This window comes from Molossus molossus, unplaced genomic scaffold (assembly GCF_014108415.1).
Source record: "Molossus molossus isolate mMolMol1 unplaced genomic scaffold, mMolMol1.p scaffold_m16_p_19, whole genome shotgun sequence".
Taxonomy (NCBI): Eukaryota; Metazoa; Chordata; class Mammalia; order Chiroptera; family Molossidae; genus Molossus; species Molossus molossus.
The window spans coordinates 28006455-28033335 of NW_023425354.1; the positions used below are offsets into that span (position 1 = coordinate 28006455).

The 26881-nt window shown below is 40.8% G+C and overlaps 1 protein-coding gene and 2 pseudogenes across 6 annotated transcripts in view; 2 read left to right on the forward strand and 1 right to left on the reverse strand.

The window, feature by feature from the left end:
* Positions 1-26881, reverse strand: part of NPEPPS (aminopeptidase puromycin sensitive) — a 102671-nt gene that overhangs the window by 40504 nt on the left and 35286 nt on the right. For 5 of the 6 annotated variants that reach the window (XR_004960280.1, XM_036268023.1, XM_036268027.1 and 2 more), the window contains exon 3: positions 7293-7370. Coding sequence is in view for 4 of the 6 variants with exons in the window: in XM_036268023.1 (XP_036123916.1) it covers positions 7293-7370 (78 nt within the window). In the remaining 2 variants the exon portion in view is untranslated. Of the gene's footprint in view, positions 1-83; positions 199-7292; positions 7371-26881 lie in introns of those variants that run through there. The other variant, XM_036268026.1, reaches the window with a different exon arrangement.
* On the forward strand, positions 13114-13887 carry LOC118633867 (annotated as a pseudogene).
* On the forward strand, positions 14566-15148 carry LOC118633868 (annotated as a pseudogene).

Sequence of the window (26881 nt, forward strand, 5' to 3'; positions counted from 1 at the left end):
TATAATTCATATTCTATGGTAAATCTACTTTTGATTTTTTCTGTTCAGAATAAAACTCATAACTAATAAGAAAGGCTGCTTACACTTTTACTTGATTTTAAATCTCCAAGGCCACCAAACCATAACAAGATATTGACAGTGACCACTTCCAAAAGTGGCATACTAAACAAAATACAAAGTATTGGGAAGGATTATTACCTGAAATTCAAACAAAACACAAGTTAAAATTTTTTTTCTAATGATTAATAAATCTAATTAGCATCACATTGTAAAATATTAATTACAAGTATTTACTATTAATGTAGAATTTTAGGCCAAGAACAGGAGAAAAAAGGACTTTTTGATTAATTTCCCTTATTAAATTTATACCATACTGAAGAACGAATTGCCGGGTTGTCTATTTTTTTTTTTAAATACTCACCCGAGGATATTTTTCCATTTATCTTCAGATAGAGTGGGAGGGAAGCAGTGGGAGAGAGAGAAAGAGAGACAAAGAGAGAGAGGGAGACATCGACAGATTGCCTCCTTACGACCCCAACCAGGGCCCAGGACCGAATGCAACCGAGGTACATGCCCTTGACTGGAATTGAACCTGCAACTCTTTGGTCCACGGGCCGATGCTCTAACTGCTAAGCCAAACCAGCTGGGGCCTTGTCTCCTCACTTTAAATTTTATTAATTTCTGCTCTTAAATCTTTATTTTTCTCTTCTACTTTCTTGAAATTATCTGTTCTTTTTGTCTAACTTTGATCTTAATGCTCAATTTTTAGTCTTTCTTCTTAGCTAAATATCTTCTCTGTGTAATGTTTTACCTTCATCTCACGTGTTTTGATATGTAGTAATTTCATTATTCAGCTGTAAAACTTTCTAAGTTCCGTAACAATTCTTTGACTCATTAATTTTCAGAGATTTAATTTTTCCCAAATATATGAAAAGCAATTTTGTTTCTTGTTAACTACTGACTTTCATCTTTTCACAATGTGAACAGAAAGTAGCCTGTAATGATACAGATTTTAAATTTTTTAAAGATTTTAACTTATTGCTATCAAAGTAATAGTTCATAGCACCCTGGCTGGTTCTGCTTAATGGTTAGAGCATCAGTCCGCAGACCAAAGAGTCACGGTTCGATTCCAGTCAACAGCATGTACCTCGATTGTGGTTTGTCCCCTGCCCTGGTAGGGGTCCTGCGGGAGGCAACCAGTCAACATGTCTCTCTCTTTTTTTTTTTTTTATCCTTACCCGAGGACATTTTTCCATTTTTTGTTCAGGTAGAGTGGGAGGGAGAGAGAGGAACAGAGAGAGAGAGAGAGAAACATCGATGTGAAGGGACACATCGAGTGGCTGCCACCCGCACAGCCAACCAGGGCCGGGGACAAACTGCAACCGAGGTACGTGCCCTTAGCGGGAACCGAACCCGGGTCTCTCAGGACCGCAGGCTGACGCTCTAACCGCTGAACCAAACCGGCCAGGGCTCAACATGTCTCTCTTACATTGATGTTTCTCTCTCTCTCTCCCCCTCCCTCCCACTCTATCTGAAGATAAACAGAAAAATGCCCTCAGGTGAGGATTAAAATACAAAACAAAAAACTCATATAGTACTATAGACTTACATATATAACATCCAGGTTCCTGCCCAATGGTACCCTACTCCTTACACTGCCCCCTGTAACAACTCTGATTTCTAAATACCTTGCTTATATAGCTATTTCTTTTCTTTTTCTCTTATCTTTTATAGCTATTTCTTCATTGTTTAATTTTACACATTATTTTCTTCTTACTATTGAAAGTGAAGTTTTGGCTAATGCATCTACCATTCCTGTATCTTTTTTTTTTTTTTTTTTCCAAATCTTTATTGTTGGATGTAAAATGTATTACAGATGTTCCACATTTTTCCCCCATTGACCCCCTCCTCCCCACTCCCGCCCCCCTCCCACCTTTTCCCACACTATTGTCTGTGTCCATTGGTTATGCATATAAGTTCTTTGGTTTATTTCTTCCCACCCCCCCAACCCCTTTCCCTTTGAGGTTTGTCAGTCTAGCAATGAGTTTGTGCTTCTTAATCCCTTCACCTTTTTCACCCATTCCCCCAACCCCCTTCCCAACTGGCAACCAATAAAATGTTCTCTGTATCTATGAGAATGTTTCTGTTCTGCCTGTTCATTTTGTTTGTAGATTCCATTGTTGATAGATATGTATTCATTGCCATTTTGTTTGTTCATACATTTTATCTTTTTCTTCAAAAAGACCCTTCATCATTTCATATAATAACGGTTTGGTGGTGATGAACTCCTTTAATTTTTTCTTGTCTGGGAAAGTTTTTGTATGTCCATCGATTCTAAATGACAGCTTTGCAGGATAGAGTAATTTTGGTTGTAGGTTCTTGGTTTTCATCACTCTGAATATTTCTTGCCACTCCCTTCTGGCCTGCAAAGTTTCTTTTGAGAAATCAGCTGACAGCCTAATGGGTACTCCCTTGTAGGTAACTAGCTGCCTTTCTCTTGCTGCTTTTAATATTCTCTCTTTGTCTTGAACCTTTTGCATTTTGATGATGATGTGTCTTGGTGTGGGCCTCTTGGGGTTCATCTTGTTTGGGACTCTCTGTGCTTCCTGGACTTGTATGTCTGTTTCCTTCACCAAGTTAGGAAAGTTTTCCGCCATTATTGTTTCAAACAGGTTTTCGATTTCTTGTTCTCTCTCTTCTCCTTCGGGCACCCCCAAGATGCGAATGTTGGCACGCTTGAAGTTATCCCAGAGGCTCCTTACTCTATCCTCATTTTTTTTGGATTCTTTTTTCTTTTTGCTGTTCTGATTGGGGATTCTTTGCTTCCTTATATTCCAAATCGATGGTTTGCTCCTTGGATCTACATACTCTATTATTGAAGCTGTGTAAATTATTCTTTATTTCAGTTAATGCCTCCTTTAATTCTAACTGTATCCATGATTTCTAACTGGTACTTTTTTATGCTCTTGATGCCCTCCCTAAGTTCACTGAGGTTCTCACTAAGTTCATTGAGCATCCTTATAAGCAGTATTTTGAACTCAGTATTTGTTAGGTTGCTTATCTCCCTTTCGCTTAGTTCTTTTATTGGGGTTTTGTTCTGTTCTTTCATTTGGGACCTGTTTCTTTGTATCCTCATTTTGGCTGCCTCCCTGTGTTTGTTTCTGTGTATTACTTAATGAGAGGTATGGGGCTCGCTGAGACCCGGTGCTGCTCGTTTGAAAGAATTTAGGAAAAACCTGAAGCAGGATCCAAGACCGGCCAATCCTATGGTTAAGCAAGTGGCAACAGCTTGAAAGTTGTGTGGGGCGGGGCGGGGCCTCAGGGAGTCAGCAGGGCGGGGCTACGAGTGTGAGCTAGGTTGCTGGAGTCCCAGATATGGCTTCTGTCTGCCGCCCCCGGGAAGGGCTCACCAAAGGAACAAAGGCCTCTGACAGCACGTTTGTCCCCGAGGAAGCCCCCTCTCCAGCTCTCGCTCCAGTGCCAAACAGCTCAGTTCTTCCCTGTGTGTCTCTGGTGCCCCTCGAGCTGCCTCCCCTCCGAGCTTAGAGGGAGAGAGTCCCATAAGTCCGTGCGCGGGCCCTTTAAGGAGCTGCCTGGGGCTCCAGCCGCTTCAGCCTCCCTGAGCCTCAGTTTCCACTGGTTTTTCCAGCCAGAAGTGATGGGGACTTCTCTTCCTGGCACTGGAACCCTGAACGGGACACCTGGTGTGGGACAGGGACCCCTCAGTCCTCAGGAAGGACCTTCCCAGCCGCGGAATCCTCCTGATTTTTATCCACCACGCTTGGGTGTGGGACCAGCCTGTCTCGCCGCTGCGCCGCCGCTGCGCCGCCGCCCCCCCTCGCGCCGCTGCCCCTCCTACCGCCGCTGCCCCTCCTACCGGTCTGGATGTAGCTTTTTTTTTTTCCTTAGTTCTGTAGTTGTACGACTTCCATTCAGCTTGATTTCAGGCGGTTTTGAATGATGGTTGTTCTGTAGTTTAGTTGTAACTTTGATGTGGTTGTGGGAGGACGCGATACCGCGTTTACCTACGCCACCATCTTGACCGGAAGTCCATTCCTGTATCTTTTACAAACAATTAAATTTTCTCTGTCCTTGCAAATCTGAAAATATCTTTAATTCATCCTCTTTTTTTTTTTAAGTCTTTGTAAAAAAGCTTTTTTAATTGACTTTGAGAGAAACAGAGAAACATCAATGTGAGAGCATTACATCAATCTGTGCCCTGTTCTTATTTAACAAATGTAATATTAACAAATTCTCTAAGGATATTAATTCGTTTTGGTTTTTCTTAGACTTTCATTTGTTTTTGCTTCTTCCAAGTTCCTATACTTCTATTATACGTACTGTTTTGCTTTCTGCTCTTTCATATTAGAAGTTTTATCAAATGTCTGGTAGTTGTTGCCCCAGTAACTTTGGGCTTGGCCATGCTACTTGCTTTGGTGAATAAAATGTGAATGGACATCATGTGCACCATCCATATAGAAGCTTTAAATGTCTTTGTGGTTTGACTGTTCACATCCCTGAACTTCTCTGCCCTTTGCCATGTGAGAGAACAGCAGGCTACAGATAATAGTTCACTACAGATCCTAGAATGAGAAGACTTGTGGGCTGAGTGGAACTCAATTAAGGTGGCATCATGGCTGCCAGTTCTCACAGGGACATGTATGAGCAGAAAACGTTTGTTGAAAGCCACTGAGATTTGTGATCCCATTTTTGGGTTAAAATGTACACAGACACTTATACATATAATATTTCTGGAAGTAGTCACCAAACAACGGAAGTGGAAGAGGTCAGAGAGGGGGATCTTAATTTTTATGTTATATTCTTAGGTATCTGTTAATACATGTTCATGGTAAAACATTTATCTTTATAATAATTTCATACAAAAAAATCCTAGTTAGAAAAAGGCAAAATGAAAGATTGTTAAGAGCCCTGAATAAGACAACTTGTCCAATTAAAAATTTTTCTAAAAATACTTTTATATTAAGACAACATGTTCAGTTTTAAAATTATGGAAACCAGAGAAAGGTGTAAATCAGAATATAAATAATCAATTATATGAACAACCAGACATATAATTTTATTTGTACCATTTCAGAGATATGATTCATCACCCTGTATATGTAATTTTATATTCTATATTTTAATTTTACATTATAATAAGCACTTTACAGTGTTAAGAATTCACAAACCTCACTTTTAATTGCTACATTTTTTCCACTATACACATATGTCATAATTTAATTATTTCTTTCGTGTTAGACAAACACATTAATTCCAGTTTTTTACTACCTTAAATAATGTCTCAGTAGACATAGGCATAAAGCTTTTCCTGTATTTATGGTTTTTCTTTAGGATATATTCCTATTACCAGAATCTCTGGGTCCAAAGACATAAACATGTTTATTCTTTCAATACACACTGCCAGACTGCTTTTAAATAAATTACATGGATTTACACTCTCACCAATAATATCAAGGCAGTCACATCATCGAGAATCTTTTTTCTTTCTTTTTGTTTTATCCTCACCCGAGGACATCTTTTGATATTTTGTTCAGACAGAGTGGGAGGGAGGGAGGGAGGGAAGGAGAGAGAGAGAGAGAGAGAGAGAGAAACATAGATGCGAAAGGGACACACCGAGTAGTCGCCACCCACACGACCCAATCAGGGCCGGGGACAAACTGCAACCGAGGTACACGCCCTCAGCGGGAACCGAACCTGGGTCTGTCCTGACTGCAGGCCGATGCTCCAACCGCTGAGCCAAACAGGCCAGGGCTTTCTTTTTGTTTTTTAAACTGATTTCAGAGAGAAGGGAGTGGGAGAGAGAATGATAGAAACATTGATCAACTACCTTCTGCATGCCCCACACTGGGGATCACATACCCCACACTGGGAATTGAGCCTGCAACCTGGGCATGTGCCCTGACCAGGAATCAATAGTCAACCTCCTGGTGCATGAGACTATGCTCAAACAGGCTGAGAATATTTTTTAAAATTTCACCTTATAGGACAGGCAAAAATTGGTATATCAGTAACTATTGTTTTGATTTTTCATTTTTATTTTTTTATGTTTTGACTTTTTAGAGAGAAATGAACAGAGTGGAAGAGACAGAAACATTGATGTGAAAGATACATCGATTGGCTGCCTCCTACATGCCCCCTACCGGGGGTAGAGCCTGAAACCCAGGCATGTGCCCTGACCAGGAATCAAACCAGGACCTCTCAGTCCATGGGACAATGCTCAATCCACCGAACCACATCAGCTGGGCTGTTTGGATATTTCTTATCACTAGGAAGTTGAATATCTCTTCACACGTTTATTAGTTATTTAGATTTTCTTTCATATGAATTATTTGTTGCTTTTCATTTGCTCATTAATCAAAGTGCTTTATTAACAGATTTGTATATAATTTTTCCACTATTTTAAGCTTGGAAAGTCTTCTGTTTTCCTTATGGTTTTATACTTAATAATAGTAACATATCAACAAATCTTTCCTTTCATGCCCTCACTAACATAATATCTATCTAGTCTCTAGTTGTATATAAAAATTATCTGTGGGATATTCATCTTGGAGATTTGGATTTAACTAGTAAAAGAGGGAGCGAGGTAAGTGTATTTTTATTTTTTAATATGTTTTTATTAATTTTTTTTTAAGAGAGAGAGGAAAGGAGAGAGGGATAGAAACATCGATGTGAGAAACACCAATCAGCTGTCTCCTGCATGTCCCCTTGAAACCTGGGCATGTGCCCAGACTGGGAATTGAACTGGGACCTCTCAGTCCAAGCTAAGGTGTACTTTTAAAAAGCCGAAACCGGCCCTGGCTGGTTCTGCTCAGCGGTTAGAGCATCGGCCTGCGGACCAGGGAGTCCCGGGTTCGGTTCCCACTAAGGGCACACACCTCGTTTGCAGTTTGTCCCCGGGCCTGGTTGGGGTCATGTGGGTGGCAACCAGTTGATGTGTTTCTCTCACGTGGATGTTTCGCTCTTTCTCTTCCTCCCTCTCTCCCTCATACTCCATCTGAAGATAAATGCAAAAATATCCATGGGTGAGGATAAAAAAAACAAAACAAAAAGCTGAAACTGAAAAGGTGAAAAACAATGCATTATGTTCCAGGGTAAAATGAGTATTAGTTTTGGGGCTTTTTTCTCTCTCTCCTGGTGGTCCAAAAGTTGCAATAAACCTGACTTTAATCTGCTTAAAACATATGGAGAAGAATTGGCATACAATAAATTTCTTTGGAAGAAGTACGATGTTACTATTCATCACAGGACTTTACAAAAGTCACGTGTCTTACCTGGTTGGAGAGTACTAGGAAAAGACAAGGTGACTTTTTCATCTTCATTCTGATAGTTAAATCCTGTAGCATGTATTTCTGGAATGGAAAATAATACATTACAACAAATCCTACTGAACTAATAAAGTCAAATGCAAACTGCAAAAATTAACATTTTCAAGAGCAAAATATCTACTGAAACTAAATATTCTTTTTGTTTGGTTGTTAATCCTCACTCAAGGATATTTTTTCCACTGGTTTTTAGAGAGAGCAGAAGGTGGGGGGCGAAGAGAGAGAGAGAGAGAGAGAGAGAGAGAGAGAGAGAGAGAAATATTGATGTGAAAGAGACATATTGGCCCTGGCCGGTTTGGCTCAGCGGTTAGAGCGTCGGCCTGCGGTCTGGAGAGACCCGGGTTCAGTTCCCGCTAAGGGCATGTACTTCGGTTGCAGTTTGTCCCCGGCCCTGGTTGGTCGTGCGGGTGGCAGCCACTCGATGTGTCCCTTCATGTCGATGTTTCTCTCACTCTCTCTCTCTTCCTCTCTCTCCCTCCCACTCTATCTGTACAAAAAATGGAAAAATATCCTCGGGTGAGAATAAAAAAAAAAAAAAAGAGAGAGACATATTGGCCCTGGCAGTGGTTAGAGTGTTGGCCCACGGACCAATGAGTCGCGGGATTGATTCTGGTCAAGGGCACATACCTTGGTCGTGATTTGTCCCTGGCCCTGGTTGGGGTTGTGGGGGAGGCAACCAATAGATGTGTCTCTCTCACGTCAATGTCTCTCTCTCTCTCCCCCTCCCCCACTTTATCTGAAGATAAATGGAAAAAAAATATCCTTGGATGAGAATTAAAAAAAAAAAAGCTCAATATCATTAACCACCAGGGAAATGCAAACCAAACCATAGTGAGATACCACTTCACAAACACTAACATGACTATAACAATAATAGTAAAGAAAGATAATAATAAGTGTAAGATGTAGAGAAATTGGAACACTCATACATTGCTCGATAGTAGGAATGTACAATGGTGCAGCTGCTTTGGAAAATAGTCTCGCAATTCCACAGAGGATTAAATATAATTATCAATATGACTCAGCAACTCCACTCCTAGGTATACATCCAAGAGAAATGAATACAATGATCACACAAAAACTTATACACAAATGTTCATAGTAGCATTATTCATAATAGTTAAAGTGGAAACAATGTATATGTCCAACAACTGATGAACAGATCAAATGTGGCATACAACAAAACATTATTTGACAACAAAAGAAATGAAGTGCCAATATATGCTACAATATTGATATCCTTTGAAAATATTATGCTAAGTGGAAAAAAGAAAAAGAACCAAAAGGCCACATATTTATAAGAAATGTCCAGAATAGGTAAATATAGAGACAAAAACTAGATCAAGGGTTGCCTAGGGCTGATAGATTAGTGGTGAGGGGAAATAGGAAATAACTGCTCATGGGTACTTCCCTTTGGGGGTGATGAAATGTTCTAAAATTTATTCTGGTGATGGCTGCACAACTCTGTGAATATACCAAAAACCACTGCATTGTACCTTTAAATGAATGCTTTACCCTGGTGGGTTTGGCTTAGCAGTAAGAGCATCGGCCCATGGACCGAACAGTCTTGGTTTCAATTCCTGGTCAGGGGCATGTACCTGGGTTGCAGGTTTGACTCCTGGCCCCAGTCAGGGACCTGTGGGAGGCAACCAATTGATGTTTCTCTCTTTCTCTCCTTCTCTCTCTCTTTTTCCCTCCCTTTCACTCTATCTAAAAAAATCAATGGAAAAATATCCTCGGGTGAGGATAAACAAAAATAAATAAATAAATGCTTTGTATGGGATATCAATTATATCTCAATAAAAATATTATTAAAAGAGAGAAGTAGCCCTGGCCAGTTTGGCTCAGTGGTTGGAGCGTTGGCCTGCGGTCCAGAGAGACCCGGGTTCAGTTCCCACTAAGGGCGCGTACCTTGGTTGCAGTTTGTCCTCGGCCCTGGTTGGTCGTGCGGGTGGCAGCCACTAGATGTGTCCTTTTCACGTCGATGTTTCTCTCTCTCTCTCCCTCCCACTCTATCTGTACAAAAAATGGAAAAATGTCCTCAGGTGAGGATAAGAAAAAAGAGAGAGAGAGAGAAGTAGCCTTATCAGCCACAGGCTTAAGTTTGATACAGGTAACAGTGATTCAGATTTAATAACATTCTATGAGCCAAGCAAGGTACACACAATTCATTCTTTTTTTATGAATAACCCAAAGATTGAATTTCCAATGTTTCTAATATCATTATGGTTCAAATGTCTTTATAAAGCCAAAATCTTTACCAAACCAATAAGAAACCATAATTTCAGACTTTAAAGAGCTTTAATCAATTACTCCTCATTTTATACATGAAGAAAATAAAGTAAAATTATTTCTACTATCATAAGCTAGCTCCTAAATTTAAACAGAAATTCAAGACTTAGTATATATATAATACTGATGAACTCTCTACTAAAACTATGACTTTTACGGGCAAACACTAGATCTTTGTTCTGATTCCCTAGAATTATACTTAGCCTATACGAAAGCCAAGAATCATCTCAACGCTTAAGAATGTACCTATCTCCAGTGCAGTTAATACAACCAATTCTGAAGAAGCTGCCAGGGAGAGTTCTCTTTTCTTTGTGAAGGGCAGGGCACCCTGGAATGGGTTCACCCCAAGAGAGAGGGAGGGAAAGGAAGAAAGGAAGGAAAAAAGGATGGAAGGGAGGGAGGGAGCAAGGAAGGGAGGAAAGACCTTTCTGACTAACATATAAAACAGCATCACTTTTTATTACTGTGACAAAGACCATCTCCATAAAGGTTTACTAAAGCTAACTTGTTTTGAAAAATGCACAAAAAAGTTTCAAACTTGTAAGAAATGAAAATACAAACACAAAAGAATAGCAGTTTTAAAATTGAAATAAAATACTGTATTGCTAGATTCCATTAGATATACACATCAACTATATTACATGTGTACAAAAAAAGAACAAATTTCCCTCTTAGAAAAAAGGGAGTAGCTATGTATTTGAATTCTTAAAAAATCTCTTATATGCCCTGGCCGGTTTGGCTCAGCGGTTAGAGCGTCAGCCTGCGGTCCATAGAGACCCGGGTTCGGTTCCTGCTAAGGGCATGTACCTTGGCTGCAGTTTGTCCCCGGCCCTGGTTGGGTCGTGTGGGAGGCGGCCACTCGATGTGTCCCTTTCACATCGATGTTTCTCTCTCTTCCTCTCTCTCCTTCCCGCTCTATCTGAGTGAAAAATGGAAAAATGTCCTCGGGTGAGGATTAAAAAAAAAAAAAAATCTCTTATATTATGGGATACCCTTCCAATAATTTTATGTTGAAAAACATGCCACTTTGCAAATATACATTAGAGTTTGAAACAATCTTGGTCAATCATAGTTTTGGCTCTTCTATACATGACACCACCATTCATCCAGTGGCTCAAGTAAAAAACAATGAATCATCCTAACTGCCTCCCTCCATGTGTGTCTGTCTGTCTCTCATATCACACATCCAATACGCAGATTCAATGGCCTATACCTTTAATTTCAGACTATTCAATGCCTCCACCACTACAACCCCAGCCCAATATACCATTATTTCTCTCCTAGACCACTACACAATAGCCTCCTGTTTCCATTCTTGCTGCCTTACAGTCTATTTTTCTTCACACAGCAGCCAGAGTAATGAGAGATCAAAGCCTCTGGGGATTCCCAAAATACTCAGATTAAAAAACTCACTCTGGCCCTGGCTGGTTTGGCTCAGTGGTTAGAGCATCGGCCTGTGGACCAGAGTCCTGGGTTCGGTTCCCGCTAAGGGCACGTACCTTGGTTGCAGTTTGTCCCAGCCCTGGTTGGAGTTGTGTGGGTGGCAGCCACTTGATGTGTCTCTCTCACATCAATGTTTCTCTCTCTCTCTTCCCCCTTCTCTCCGTCCCACTCTATCTGAAAATAAATGCAAAAATGTCCTCAGGTGAGGATAAAAAATAAAAAAAACTTTATAAAAAAAAAATCAGTCTGAGGTTGACAATTACTGTTAGAGAGGACAATAAAAGCACTCATCATAAAATAAAAAATTAGATCAGATTTCATTAATATTTAAAATTTGTGATTATCAAGAGACACTGTTAAGAAAATGAATAGGTGCCCAGCTGGTGTGGCTCAGTGGTTGACTGTCAACCCATGCACTAAGAGGTTGCCAGTTCAATTCCCGGTCAGGGAACATACCCAGGTTGTGGGCCAAATCCCCAGTGTAGGGCATGCAGAAGGCGGCCAGTCAATGTTTTCTCTCATCAATGTTTCTATCTTTCTCCCTCTCCCTTCCTCTCTCTCTAAAATCAATAAAGAAAATCAATAGGCAAATCTTGTATGAGTATTCTTTGTCATATATATGACACAGAACTTTTATCCAGATATACGTAAAAACACCTCAACGATACAAAGACAACTCAATTAAAACATAAGCAGAAACCTGAACAATTTCATAAAGAAAAATATGTGAATTTTGCCAAATGTCATTTGCTAAATAGCAAATTAGAAAGTACTCAACAACATCAGTAGGGAAATGCAAGTTATAACCACAATGACATACTACTACATACCCACTAGAATGGCTAAATCTAAAAAGATTGAGAACAAACATGTTGTCAAGGATGTGAAGCAATAACTAGAACTCATATTTTGCTGCTGGTGCCTCTTTGTTCTTCAAAGACTGCAAGCATTCTCCAACCTCAGGGTTTCTGCAACTGCTTAGAAAGTTCTTTCTCTAGATATCTACACATTTTATGTCATTCAGGGCTCTCTCTGCTCAAATCACTTCTTTAGAGATTCATTCTATCATCTTAAAGAATACTCCTCACTCTATATTCTGTTATTGTGATTTCTGAGCACTTATCCCTACTTTATATTACATATTTGTAACTGTCTGTTTTTCCAAAATGAATATATGTATCTGGAATGTTGATTTTTGGTTTTGTCCACCACTCCATCTCCAATGCTAGAACAGTTTCTAGTACTTAGTACATCTAGTAAACATTAGCAGAATGAATTAATTACTTCAAAAAACAATAGACTACGTGATTATGTCATAGAGATAATTAATACTACCCATACAAGATATATTAATGAAAAGCCACCTTTACTAAAGTTGTATGAATGGGGACTTATGGCTAAAATTTCCAGCTACAACATAATACTATATTGATTCAAAGAGTGATTTATTTCAAATACCTTAGAAAATAATCGTTGCTCTGAAACTATTAGATTGTTCAAACATTGGAAAGCCATTAATACTAAAGATACATATGAAAAATCTCAATATAGTCATCCCTCACCACTTCATGCTTCGGATCTCGTGGCTTCACTCTATCACGGTTTTTTCATATAGTATTTGGAAAAAGCACTCTAGAGTGAAGCTGCGAAAAGTCAAAGCACGAAGTGGCGAGAGACAACTTATATAAATAAAGAATCCTACTTCGCAGAAATTCATTTATCGCGGTAGAGTCTGGAAAAACTGTAATAAACGAGGGCCGACTGTAAATATGCTTCATTGACATTGAAGTAGAGAATAAACGGCAATATTTCTAAATTAATGTCTATATTACTTCAATAGTAATTCACCAATAGTTTATATTAACGTATTTATAATTTAAAAATGTATATATACATGAACATTGTACATAGACATGTGTGTATAATTGATAAATATAACCAAACTTAACTTTGACCAAAAACCTTTTTTAAAAAGCCTATGGGTTCCTTGATCTGCAGCTTTGCATGAGGAGACAGCCAGGCCCAAGTTGGAACCATGTTTCACAACCAGTATGACAATGATGTCATTGTTTGGAGTCCTCAGGGCAGGATTCATCAAACTGAATATGCAATGGAAGCTATCAAACAAGGTTCAGCCATAGTTGGTCTGAAATAAAAAACCCATGCAATATTGGTTGCATTGAAGAGAGCACAAAGCTTGCAGCTCATCAAAAAAAAAAAAAAAAAAAACCAAAAAATTATCCATGTTGACAAGTATCTCAGTTGCAGGACTTACTGCTGATGTTAGTAGTAATTTTATGTGCCAGGAGTGTTTGGATTTCAGATTTGTACTTGACAGTCTTCTTCCTGCGTCTCGTCTTATATCTCTAATTGGAAGCAAGACCCAGATACCAACACAAAGATATGGCTGAAGATCATATGGTGTTGGACTGCTTATTGCTGGTTATGGGCCTTCATGTTTTCCAACTGCTATTTTGACTGCAGAGCTATGTCCACTGGAACTCATTCTCAATCAGCTCGTATGTACTTGAGAGACGTATGTCTGAGTTTATGGAGTGCAATTTGAATGAACTGGTTAAGCATGGTCTGCATGCTTTAACAGAGACCCTTCCTGCATGCAGAACAGAACCTAACTACAAAGAATGTTTCCACTGGAATTGTTGGCAAAGACTTGGAGTTTAAGATCTATGATGAAGATGATGTGTCTCCATTCCTGGAAGGTCTTCAAGAAAGGCCACAGAGAAAGGCACAGCCTGCTTAACCTGCTGATGCACCTGCAGAAAAGGCTGTCAAACCAATGGAGCATTAATGATAATCCCCTAGTCTATATGTGTAAGAATGCAGGAACATGTACTGATAACAATTCTCTATACTTTGAACCAAAAGATGCAGTGGTAGAATGGTATGTTTTAGGGATCAGTCCAGGTGTGAGTTTTTTCCCAAGCAGCTTCACTGAAACCATATAATAGGATGCATTATTTTATAGGTTCTATATAATAATTTTCTAGAAAGTATAGTTATCTGCACTAATGTTTTATATGAAGAACATAGTGTCTTTGTGGTTTTAAAGACAATTGTGAAATAAAATTGTTTCATCTGAAAAAAAAAAAACCCACAAAAAACAAAAAATCCAGTAACTGAGAGAATAGGAGAGAACCTTATAATCAGGTATAGATGGTATTCAACTCTGAACCCTTGTTTGCACACCTATTAAATTAAAATCCTTACCTGCTTTTCTCAATTATTTAAAGATTATGTAACATACTCTATATAAAGTGCTTAGGATTCTGGCGCAGAGCTGAGCAGAGGCGGGTGCGGCTATCCAGTCAGGCTGAGAGGGGGGTGCAGTTTGGTTTCCCCCTGATAACCCCACTCAGGCTCGAGCCCCACCCACCCCTTCGCGGTCCAGGCCGACCCCACCCAATTATCCCCTGCGGCGGGAGGCCAGGGGCGTTCTGGGCGCCCCCCAGCAGACCCCCTCCCCATCATGGGTAGCCAGAGCTCCAAGGCTCCCCTAGGAGGCAGCAGGGCCCCCCCTCACGCCCCAAGGCCAACGGACAGGAGAATGGCCACGTGAAAAGCAATGGAGACTTATCCCCAAGGGTGAATGGGAGTCACCCCATGTGAATAGCACAGAGGAGGCAGCCGGGGCCATTGGTGATGCCATTGAGCCAGCACCCCCTAGCCAGGGAGCTGAGGCCAAGGGGGATGTTCCCCCCAAAGGAGATCCCCAAGAAGTAGTAGTTCTCTTTCAAGAAGGCTTTCAAATTGAGTGGCCTGTCTTTCAAGAGAAATCGGGAGGGCGGTGGTGAATCGTCTACCTCTTCACCCCCAGACGAAGAGCAGGAGCAGGGGGGGAGATGAGTGCTTGCGACAAGGCAGGCACTGCCCAGGAAGGGGAAGGCTGATGCCATTCAGAAAGACAGGAGCCCCAGGCCAAGGGAGCAGAGGCTAACGCTGCCTCCAAGGGAGGAGACACAGAAGAGGAGGCAGGGTCCCAGGCTGCACAGCTGTTCACTCCCTCGGGGCTGGAAAGTGGCCCTACACCTGCCAGCAAGCAGAATGAGTAGCTGGGTTGGGGCAGGTGGGTGATCTCTAAGTTGCAAAAACTGTACTGTTCTTGTGAGGTCACTGCCTGGACCTGGTGCCCTGGCTAGCTTCCTGTGCCCAGAAAGGAAGGGGCTGCTGTCCCTCCTAGACACGTTCCCTCTTCTCCTTTCCCTCCTGTGGATTCTCCCATCATCCACCTGGTCTTCCTCTTAAGGCCAGTTGAAGATGGTCCCTTGGTTTCCCAAGTTAGGTTAGTGATGTGAAATGCTCCTGCCCCTAACCCTACCACCTTTTTCCCTGTCCCCATCCCTACAGAAGGCAGTTACTGGTTTTCTCCCCTAATTCTTTTCCAAGTAAGTTTTGTTTACTCCCCAAATCCCTGAGCCAGATGTGGGGTACCTACACTCCCAAACCCTGAGTGTCCCGCCTTTCCTCTGTTGAGTTTTTAGTCTCTTGTGCTGTGCCTAGTGGCACCTGGGTTAGGGGAGGACACTGCCCCTGTCTAGGTTTTTATAAATGTCTTACTCTCAAGTTCAAACCTCCAGCTTGTGAAATCAACTGTGTCTCTTTTTTGACTTGGTAAGCAAGTATTAGGCTTTGGGTGGGGGGGAGGGTCTGTAAACTGAAACAACTTCTTGTCTTTTTCCCCCCGCCTATTGTTGTAAATAACTTTTAATGGTCAAACCCCAGATTTGTACTTTTTTTTCCTAACTTTTAAAACCATTCTCTTCCACCTGGTTTTACTGTAACATTTGGAAAAGAAATAAATGTTGTCCCTTAAAAAAAAAAAAAAAAGTGCTTAGCATTGCCCAGCCAATGTGGCTCAGTGGTTGAGCACTGATCCATACACCAAGAGGTCACTGGTTCAATTCCCAGTTAGAGCACATGCCCAGGTTGTGGACCATAGAGGCAGCCAACCGATGTTCTCTCTCATCGATGTTTCTCTCTCTCCCCCTCTCCCTTCCTCTCTCCCTAAAATAAAAAATATACATAAATATATATATACTCTTTTCTAAATCATATATCTAACACAATACTTTATTAATTCAGCTATAACTAATATATTATACATATATAATAAGAACTATTACTGAAATTACTTAAGAAGTGCTGCTACATTTCAGAAAAAAATGTTTAATAGAAATTGGCATTTTCAAATCATGGCTATAAAAATACATATTTGGGCCCTGGCCAGTTTGGCTCAGCGGTTAGAGCGTCGGCCTGTGGTCCGGAGAGACCCGGGTTCGGTTCCCGCTAAGGGCACGTACTTCGGTTGCAGTTTGTCCCCGGCTCTGGTTGGTCGTGCGGGTGGCAGCCACTCGATGTGTCCCTTTCACGTCGATGTTTCTCTCTCTCTCTCTTCCTCTCTCTCCCTCCCACTCTATCTGTACAAAAGATGGAAAAATGTCCTCGGGTGAGGATTTAAAAAAAAAAAATACATATTTGGGTATAAACATGAATGTGTAAGTAGTATGTTACTAGTCTACTAGATAGAAGCAAATTTTGAATATAATCATATATATATAAAACCATAACAAGAAAAATCTCACTCAAAATAATGGCAATACAGACTCACTTTGATTGTAGCAGTTTACTCACGACAATATAGATCTACAGATTTCATAATAAGATAGAACTACAAACTGATATTAAATGCCTTTTTTTAGAAAGTAATTATCATTTTGACTATAAGTAAAAAAATCAGAACTATGTATATAGTATACATTTGTGAGCACAAACACATAGTATACATATATTTGTGCGTGTATTTATAGACAGAGAAACACACACATACATTAACATATATCTGTCTGTAAATGCACAGATCATCTGTGGAAGAATATGTATGAAAAGAATATGTACAAAACTCTCCATTATGGGGAGCTGGGAGGCTGGGGAGGGGCAAAGCATGTCTACTTTGTACTATATACCATTTATTTATACCTTCTGAATTTGGCATCATATATATATTATTAACTATGAAAAAATCTTAAACATTTAAAAATCTTTTTTTTTTTTTTTAATCCTCACCCGAGGACATTTTTCCATTTTTTGTACAGATAGAGTGGAAGGGAGAGAGAGGGAGAGAGAGAGAGGAGAGAAACATCGACGTGAAAGGGACACATCGAGTGGCTGCCACCCGCACGACCAACCAGGGCCGGGGACAAACTGCAACTGAGGTACATGCCCCTAGCGGGAACTGAACCTGGGTCTCTCTGGACCACAGGCTGATGCTCTAACTGCTGAGCCAAACTGGCCAGGGCTAAAAATCTTTTTAAAGATACTCCTTTTGAAATCCTGGTCAAATTTTTATAGCAAGTGCATTTATCAAACAAATCTAATAAACATGTGTTACCCTTCTGGGTTTTCCAACTATGGTTAATCAACAAGGAGGCACTCTTGCCTAGACCTTTAGGATTCAGGCCAACTATTATTTAAAAATCATACTCATCCTTAGAAAATACAGTCACTGTCTGGAGAATTTCCCCAAGGCCAAAAAAAAAGTTTGGGATGCATCTAAAAGCATTATTATTATTTTTTAAGTATGTTTTTATAGATTTCAGAGAAAGAGGAAAGGCGAGAGAGAGTGAGAAACATGGATCAGTTGCCTCCCTTACATACCCGCACAGGGAACTGAATTAGCAATGTTTCAGTGCATGGGACAATACTCAACCAACTGAGCCACACTGGCTAGGACAAGCAGTAAATTTTTAGAAAGAAAATTTACAGCTTTAAAATGAATATATTAGAAGAGGAATTACTAAGCAAACACCCACCTCAAGATGTTTAAAAAAGTTGTAAAACAAATCCAAAGTAGAAGAAGGAAATAATAAAGATAAGAGAAGAAGTTAAGTAAACAGAAAATAAGCATTCAATTAAGGACTTAAAAATCAAGAGTTAAGCCTGACTGGTGTGGCTCAGTGGTTGAGTGTCAACCCATGCACCAAGAGGTCACCAGTTCAATTCCTGGTCAGTGCACATGCCCAAGTTGTGGGCCCCTGATCTCCAGTGAGGAGCATGCAGGCGGTGGCCAATCGCTGGTCTCTCTCATTGATATTTCTCTCTTTCCCTCTCCCTTCCTCTCTCTCTAAAATCCATAAAGAAAAAAGAAAAATATATATATTAAAAAAACAAAAAAACAAAAGCTGAACTGAAGGACAATAAAGAGCTTCCTGGACAAGAAAAGGCTAAATGAGTTCATCACTACCAAACCAGTATTACAAGAAATATTAAAGAGACGTCATTCAGGCTTCTAGTCAAGATGGTGAAATAGGTAAATGCAGTACTTACATCATTCCACAACCACACTGAATTACAACTAAACTACAGAACAATCATCATTCAGAATCACCTGAAATCTGGCTAAATTAAAGTACTGCAATTAGGGAATTAAAGAAGCCACATTGAGACTGGAGTAGGAGGGGTGGAGACAAGAAATGGGCTGGTCCCACAACATAACAAAAAAAATTGAGAGCGATATCTTGGCTGTGGAGGACCCCACTAAGAAGCAGGGGGTCTCAGCCCCACACCAGGACCCCAACTCAGGGTTCCAGTGCCAGAAAGAGAAGTCCTCATAACTTATCACTGTGAAAACCAGCAGGGATTGTGGAAAGAGAAGTCTCCATAACTTCTCGCTGTGAAAACCAGCAGGGATGGTGGCTGAGTCATAAGCATTCCTCTTAAAGGGCCCATGCACAGACTTACTCATTCACTCTGAGTTCCAATGCTGAGGCACCAGCCTGAAAGGTGCCAAGGACACACAAGGAGAAACTGAATTGTCTAGCATCAGGATGAGGGCTGGAAGGGCAGCTTTTTCCCAGACAGAAGTGCTGGCAGAGGCCATTGCTTCTTTGCTGAGCCTCCCTCCAAGCCAGGAGGTGGGCGCATATCTGAGTCTCCATCAACCAGACTAACACTGTTCGCCCCACCCTGATTATTCCCCGAGACCCCACCCAACTTTCTGGCCTACCCAAGCCCTTCCCAATGGCTTTTCCATACAAACAGCCTGTCTAGGTTCAAACAAGCAGAATCTGGCATTGGTGTGCCCCTTACCTCTTGCTAAGTGGCAGCCAACCTTGGTCTGCAGTTTGGCCTGCTCCAGGCACCTTCAAGCCCAGTACAAGTAACAGCCATCTACAGATTGCTTTACAGCTCAGGCCAGATGGCTCTAGGCAGGACAGGCCAGTAGCTGACCTTGGCCTATACCTCCTGAGAGGCCCCAAAGCCAGTGCACCCAGTGGATAGCTTCAGACCACACCAAAGCACAACCCAACCACCTCCATGAGCGACACACTCAAGGGGCAGACTCAGTGGGCACCAGAGTCCCACTGAAGTGAGTCCTGCTCTGAGACTGGCTCCTTGTACAGCAGATCCTCTGTTGTGGTTGTGGCCAGTACTCGCAGCTGATCCACCTGGGGGGTAAATCCTTCCCACTAATGTGCCAATGGCAATCAAGACTCAGCTACAATGGGAGGATACACACAGCCCACACAGGGGGCACACCTGAAGTGCCCAGTTTGGTGACCAGGCAGGCTGCATCTTTGGGTTCTACAGGACACTTACTACATAAGGTCACTACCAAGACCAAGAGATATAGCAGCTCTAACTAATACATAGAAACAAACACAGGGAGGAAGCCCAAATAAGGAGACAAAGAAACATGTCCTGAATAAAAGAACAGAATGAAACTCCAGAAAAAGAACTAAACAAAATGGAGACAAGCAATCTACCAGATGCTGAGTTCAAAACATTGGTTATAAGGATGCTCAAGGGTCTCCTTGAGAACCTTATCTCTTATTAACAAAGAGATAAGAAATATAAAAATGGAGATAGAAAACATAAAATTGAACCAGACAGAAATGAAGAATGCAATAACTGAAATGAAGAATAGGAATCAACAGTAGAGCAGATGAAGCAGAGGATCAAATCAGCGATATGGAAGATAAGGAAGCAGAAAACACCCAATCAGAATAGTGGAGGGGGGAGAAGAATCCAGAAAAATGGGGATAATTTAAGGAGCCTCTGGGACAACTTCAAGTACACCAGCATTCGTATCATGGGAGTACCAAAAGGAGAAGAGAGAGAGCAAGAAATTGAAAACCTATTTGAAAAAATAATGACGGTAAAACTATCCTAACCTGGTGAAGGAAACAGACATACATACAAGTCCAGGAAGGGCACAGTCCCAAACAAGATAAACCCATTAAGGCCTACACCAAGTCATATCATAATTAAAATGCCAAAAGTTAAAGACAAAGAGAGAATGTTTTTAATTTTTTTTTCTTTATTGATTTTAGAGAGAGAGGGAGAAAGGGAGAGTGAGAGAGAGATAGAAACATCGATGAGAGAGAACATTGACTGGCTGTCTCCTGCATGCCCCCCCACTGGGGATATGGTTCACACCTGGGCATGTGCCCTGACCAGGAATCGAACCAACTACCTCTTGGTGCATGGGTCAATGCTCAACCACTAAGCCACACTGGCCAGGCCAAAGAGGAAATCTTAAAAGCAGCAATAGAAAGACAGTTAATTACCTACAAGGGTGTTCCCATGATTTCTCAACAAAAACTTTGCAGGCCAGAGGGATTGGCATGAAATATTCAAAGTGATGAAAAGCATGATTACTCTACCCAACAAGGCTATCATTTATAATCAAAGGGCAGATAAAGAGCTTCCCAATGAGAAAAGGACAAAATACTACATCAACACCAAACCAGTGTAACAGAAAATGTTTCTTCTTTAAGAAGAAAAAAATATTGAAAATATGAATAAAATGGCAATAAATATATATCATTCAACAATTATTTTAAATATGTTTTTCTTTTTAATCCTCACCTGAGGATATTTTTCTATTGATTTTCAGACAGAGTGAAAGGGAGAGAGACAAACATCAATGAGAGAGAGACACACATAGATTGGTTGCATTCCACACGACCACAATCAGGGCCAGGGATAGAACTGCAACTGAGATACGTGCCTTTGACTGGAATCGAACCCATGATTCTATGGTCCACAGACCAATGCTCTAACACCTGAGCCAAACCAGCCAGGGCTAAATATGTTTTTTTTTTAATTTTTATTTTTTGAAAGAGAGAGAGGAAGGGGGAGAGAGAGAGAGTGGAAGGGAGAGAGAGATAGAAGCATCGTTTGGCTGCCTCCTGCATGCCCCCTACTGGGAATCAAGCCTGCAACCCAGGAATGTACCCTGACTGGGAATTGAACCAGGACCTCTCAATTCAATCCACTAAGCCACACTATCTGGGCTCAGCAACTATTTTAAATGACTGAAAGTAAAGAGACAGCATGAAAGGATCTAAAGGGTATTATACTAAGTAAACTAAGTCAGACAGAGAAAGACAAATACATTATAATTTCACTTATATGTGGAATCTAAAAGAACAATATAAACAAAGTGACACAATAGAAAGAGACTCATAGCTAGAGAATAGACTGAGGGTTGACAGAAGGGAGGAAGGTCAGGGACTGGTTGAATAAAGTGTAGGAATTAAGTACAATGTGGGCCCAGCCAGTTTGGCTCTATGGTTGAGTGTCAACCCCTGCACCAAGAGGTTGCCAGTTCAATTCCCAGTCAAGGCACATGCCCAGGTTGTGGGCCAAATCCCCAATGGGGGGGCATGCAGGAGGTGGCCAATCGATGTTCTCTCTCATTGATGTTTCTATCTCTCTCTTCCTCTCTCTTTCAAATCAATAATAAAAAAAAAAAGTAAAAAGTAAAAGGTTGGTTCTTTGAAAAAAGCTAATGAAACTGAAAAAGAGCTGGGGACTAAAGGGAGAAAAGAGAAGGCACAAATAAAACAAAACATATAAATAAATTTATAAAATTATTTATATAAGATATATAAACATAAATAAAATTATATTTTATCATAAGGGATCTGATAGCTAAGATTCCTTTTAATTCTAGTAATTTAAAACTATTTACAGCACAGCTTTCCCAAACAGTGTTCTGTGGCAGTTCTACATATAATTATAGGTTTGCCAAGCTATTGGTCTCCTTAGCCCCTGGGTCAGCCAGACAGGGCCTGAGCAATGCTAAAGACCTCTGATACTCTCCTCAGGTGAGCCTCTTCAGTCCATCATACCAAGAAAACATTACCATTTTCTATTATTTCTTGTGGGGTGAGAGGGGAGTTAAGAAGTATGAATTTGGCCCTGGACGGTTTGGCTCAGAGGTTGGAGCGTCGGCCTGCGGTACAGAGAGACCCGGGTTTGGTTCCCGCTAAGGGCACGTACCTCGGTTGCAGTTTGTCCCTGGCCCTGGTTGGTCGTGCGGGTGGCAGCCACTCGATGTGTCCCTTCACATCGATGTTTCTCTCTCTCTCTCTGTTCCTCTCTCTCCCTCCCACTTTATCTGAACAAAAAATAGAAAAAATGTCCTCAGGTGAGGATTAAAAAAAAAAAAAAAAGTATGGATTTGAACAACTAACTCTTCCAGCTTAGCATTTAAGAACAGCATATGTATTATCAAAATGAAAAAAGATAATAAGCAAGTGGTGGCAAGAACATAGAAATTTTTTTTTGTTTTAATGTTTTTATACTCACCGAAGGATATGTTTTCATTTTTTTGTTCAGATAGAGTGGGAGGGAGAGAGAGAAACATCGATGTGAAAGGGACACATCGAGTGGTTGCCACCCGCACAACCCATCCAGAGCCAGGGACAAACTGCAACCAAGGTATGTGCCCTTAGCGGGAACTGAACCCGGGTCTCTCTGGACTGCAGGCTGACGCTCTAACCGCTGAGAAAACCGGCCAAGTCAGAAAAGAAAATCTTTGTATACACAGTTGGAGGGAATGTAAATTGATACAACCCTTACGGAAAACAGTATGAGAAGTCTTCAAGAACTGAAAATATAACTAACTTATGATCCAGCAATCCCACTTCTGGGTATATATAAGGAGGAAATGAAATCAGTTATCTCCCATGCTCACTGCAGCATTATTTGCAATAGCAAAAATATAGAAACAACCTAAAATGCCTATTGATGGATGAAGAAAATGTGTGTGTGTGTAAACAAATGGAATAGCATACAGTCTTAAAAAAGATCCTGCCAGCTCTGGCCGGTTTGGTCAGCGGTTAGAGTGTCGGCCTGCGGTCCAGAGAGACCCAGGTTCGGTTCCTGCTAAGGACATGTACCTCAGTTGCAGTTTGTCCCCGACCCTGGTTGGTTATGCGGGTGGCGGCCACTCGATGTGTCCCTTTCACATCAATGTTTCTCTTTCTCTCTCTCTGTTCCTCTCCCCCCCTCCCACTCTATCTGAAAAAAAATGGAAAAATGTCCTCGGGTGAGGATAAAAAAAAACACAAAAGGTCCTGCCATTTGTGACAACATGGATGAACCCGGGGGACTTTATGCTAAGTGAAATAGGCCAGACACAGAAAGACAAATACATACTGCATAATATCACATATCTTATATTGGAATATAAAATAATCAAACCCATGGAAGTAGAGAGTGAAATGGTGGTTGGCAATAGTAGGGGAAGAGAAAATGGAAGGATATTGGTCAAAGGGTACAAAATTTCAGTTATACCAGAAGAATAAATTCTGGAGATCTAACAAACAGCAATGTAACTATAGTTAACAATATTGTATTGTATACTTGAGACTTGCTAAGAGGATAGATCCTAAGTGGAAAAAAAGAAAGGGAGGGAGGAAGGAAAGAAAAAGTAAAGTAAAAAAAAAAAGAAACAAAGAGCCCTGGCCACTTTGGCTCAGCTGTGAGAGTGTCGGCCTGCGGGCCAAAGGGTCACAGGTTCGATTCCTAGTGAAGGGTATGTACCTAGGTTGCAGGTTCAACCCCTGGCAACAGTTGGGGTCATGCGAGAGGCAATCAATATAGATGTGTCTCTCTCACATCAATCTCTCTCTCTCTCTCTCTCTCTCTCTAACCTTTCCTCCTTCCCTCCCTCCCACTCTATCTGATAATTAGTAGAAAAATATCCTCAGGTGAGGAATAAAAAGAAAGGGAAAGGAAAAGAAAGAGGGAGGGAATAGTAACTATGTGAGGTGATGAATGTTAACTAGCTTATGATGATTATTTCACAATGCATGTGTTTATCAAAATATCAAGTTGTAGCCCAGCTGATGTGCCTCAGTGGTTGGGCAGCAACCCATGCACCAAGAGGTCACCAGTTTGATACCTGGTCAGGACACATGCCCAGGTTGTGGGCCTAATCCCCAGCAGGGAGCATGCAGGAGGCAGCTAATCAATGTTCTCTCTCATTGATGTTTCTGTCTCTCCCTCCCTCTCCCTTCCTCTCGCTCTAAAGTCAATAAAAAAAATATTTTTAATCACCATGGCCAGTTTGGCTCAGCGGTTAGAGCATCGGCCGGCAAACCAGAGAGACCCGGGTTCGGTTCCTGCTAAGGGCACATACCTCGGTTGCAGTTTGTTCCAGGCTCCGGTTGGGGTTGTGTGGGTGGCAACCAGTCAATGTGTCTCTCTCACATCGATGTTTCTCTCTCTCCTCTTCCCTCTCTCCCTCCTGCTCTATCCGAAGATAAATGCAAAAACGTCCTTGGGTAAGGATAAAAAGAAAAAACAAATCAAGTTGTATATCTTAAATTATGTAATTTGTGACTTTTATGCTATTTCCTTAATATTTAAAACACTATACGAAATCTTTACAATTAGTAAATCAAAGGGAAGTAAATACAAATTAAAGCTAATGGCCCTGGCTGTTTTGGCTTAGCGGTACAGCATCAGCCTGCGGACCAATGAGTTGCGGGTTAGATTACAGTCAAGGGCACGTACCAGGGTTGCGGTTCGTCCCTGGCCCTAGTCGGAGTCATGAGGGAGGCAACCAGTCGATGTGTCCCTCTCACGTCGATGTTTCTCTCCCTCTCTTTCTACCTGAAGATAAATGGAAAAATATCCTCGGGTGAGGATAAAAAAAGCTAATGACAAAAGAATCCCACATATAAATATAATTTTGTTTGTTACCTATAAAATCAATAGAATACTTATATGAAGAAATTCAGGCCTAACAAATATGATAGACTTACTCCATTTCTTTAGATTTGCTTCAGTTCACTAAATAAATGCCTACTGAACACTTACTATATGTCAGATACTTTGGAAAACCACAAGTGAGACAGAACAAATCATGGTTGTTGGTCCTTATAGAACTTAGGTTCTGATAAGCAGTATTATAGACATAAACAGACAATTATAATATGGCATGGTTAAATTAATGACAAGCAGTAGACTATGGTGATTAAGGACCCTAGAAGCCAAAGTGCCTGGGTTTGAATCAGTTACCAGTTTTATGACCTATAAGTTACATAGCCTCTCTGTACCCAGGGTTGTTGTCTATATGAATATGCAATACACTCAGTGCCTGGCATACAGTAAGCAATAAATTCCTCATTATTTTTATTAGTATTAATATTAAACATTGTCATTATTATGAAAAATTATGCACTTGGTTGGGCATCCAACCTGGTCTGAAGGTTAGGAAGACCAATGTAATTTCTATAATCAAATGATGTCACCTAAATTCTTAAAACAATAATCACTAAAGCAATCCACATCACATTAAAGGTGTTTAAATAATGTTTAAGATACATAACAAATACAAATAAGATAAACTTAAAAACTATTATAGCCTGGCCAGTGTGGCTCAGTGGTTGAGCATCAACCCATGCACCAAGAGGTCACAGATTCAATTCCCAGTCAGGGCACACGCCCAGGTTGGGGACCTGATCTCCAGTGGGGGGCATGCAGAAGGTGGCCAATTGATGTTCCCTCATTAATGTTTCTACCTCTCTCTTCTTCTCCTCTCTCTCTCTAAATTCAATAAAGAAAGTAATTTAAAATAAATAAAAACTATTATATGCTCATATAGCTTATATTTGTACCATATGAAAACCTGACTATTCTTTATCTGAGAGTCTTTTGCTATCATTCAAAATCAATTAAAGTGAAAGTATGTACAGTTTCAAACTTCATGTTCTTTATGTCTAACTTATTCTAAAAAGGAATAAAAAGGTTGACTAACAGTACTATTTGTTTCTTCTAATGCAAGGATTTATTCAATCTGACTTCAGTTTGAACTAATAGGATTTACAGATTACTTATTTATTTATTTACTTATTCAATCCTCACCCGAGGATGTTTCCATTGACTCTGGAGAGAAAGGAAGAGAAACATCAATGTGAGAAAGAAACATCAATCGGCTGTCTCCTGCTGGGGCTCAAAACCGAAACCTAGGTATATGCCCTGACTAGGAATTGAACCCACAACCTTTTGGTGTACAAGATGACACTCCAACCAACAGAGCCACTCATCCTGGGCAGATTACTTATTTTTATTTATTTATTTATCCTCACCCAAGGATATTTTTCCATTGATTTTTTTTTTTTGAGTGGAAGGGAGAGAGAGAAACATCAATGTGAGAGAAACACATTGATTGGCTGCCTCCTGCACAACCCTGACTGGGGTCAGGGATCCAACCTGCAACCCAAGTATATGTCCTTGACAGGGAATCGAACCAATGACCCTTTGGTCTGCAACCAATGCTCTAACTGCTGAGTTAAATACGCCAAGGTAGATTATTTTTTAAAATGTTTTTATTAATTTTTACTTTTAGAAAGAGAGAGAAGGGAGAAAACATCAATGTGAGAAACATCGATTGGGCTGCATGCCCCCTACTGGGGATCGACCCCACAACCTAGGCATATGCCCTGACCGGGAATCAAACCAGGACCTCTCAGTCCATGGGGAAGGTT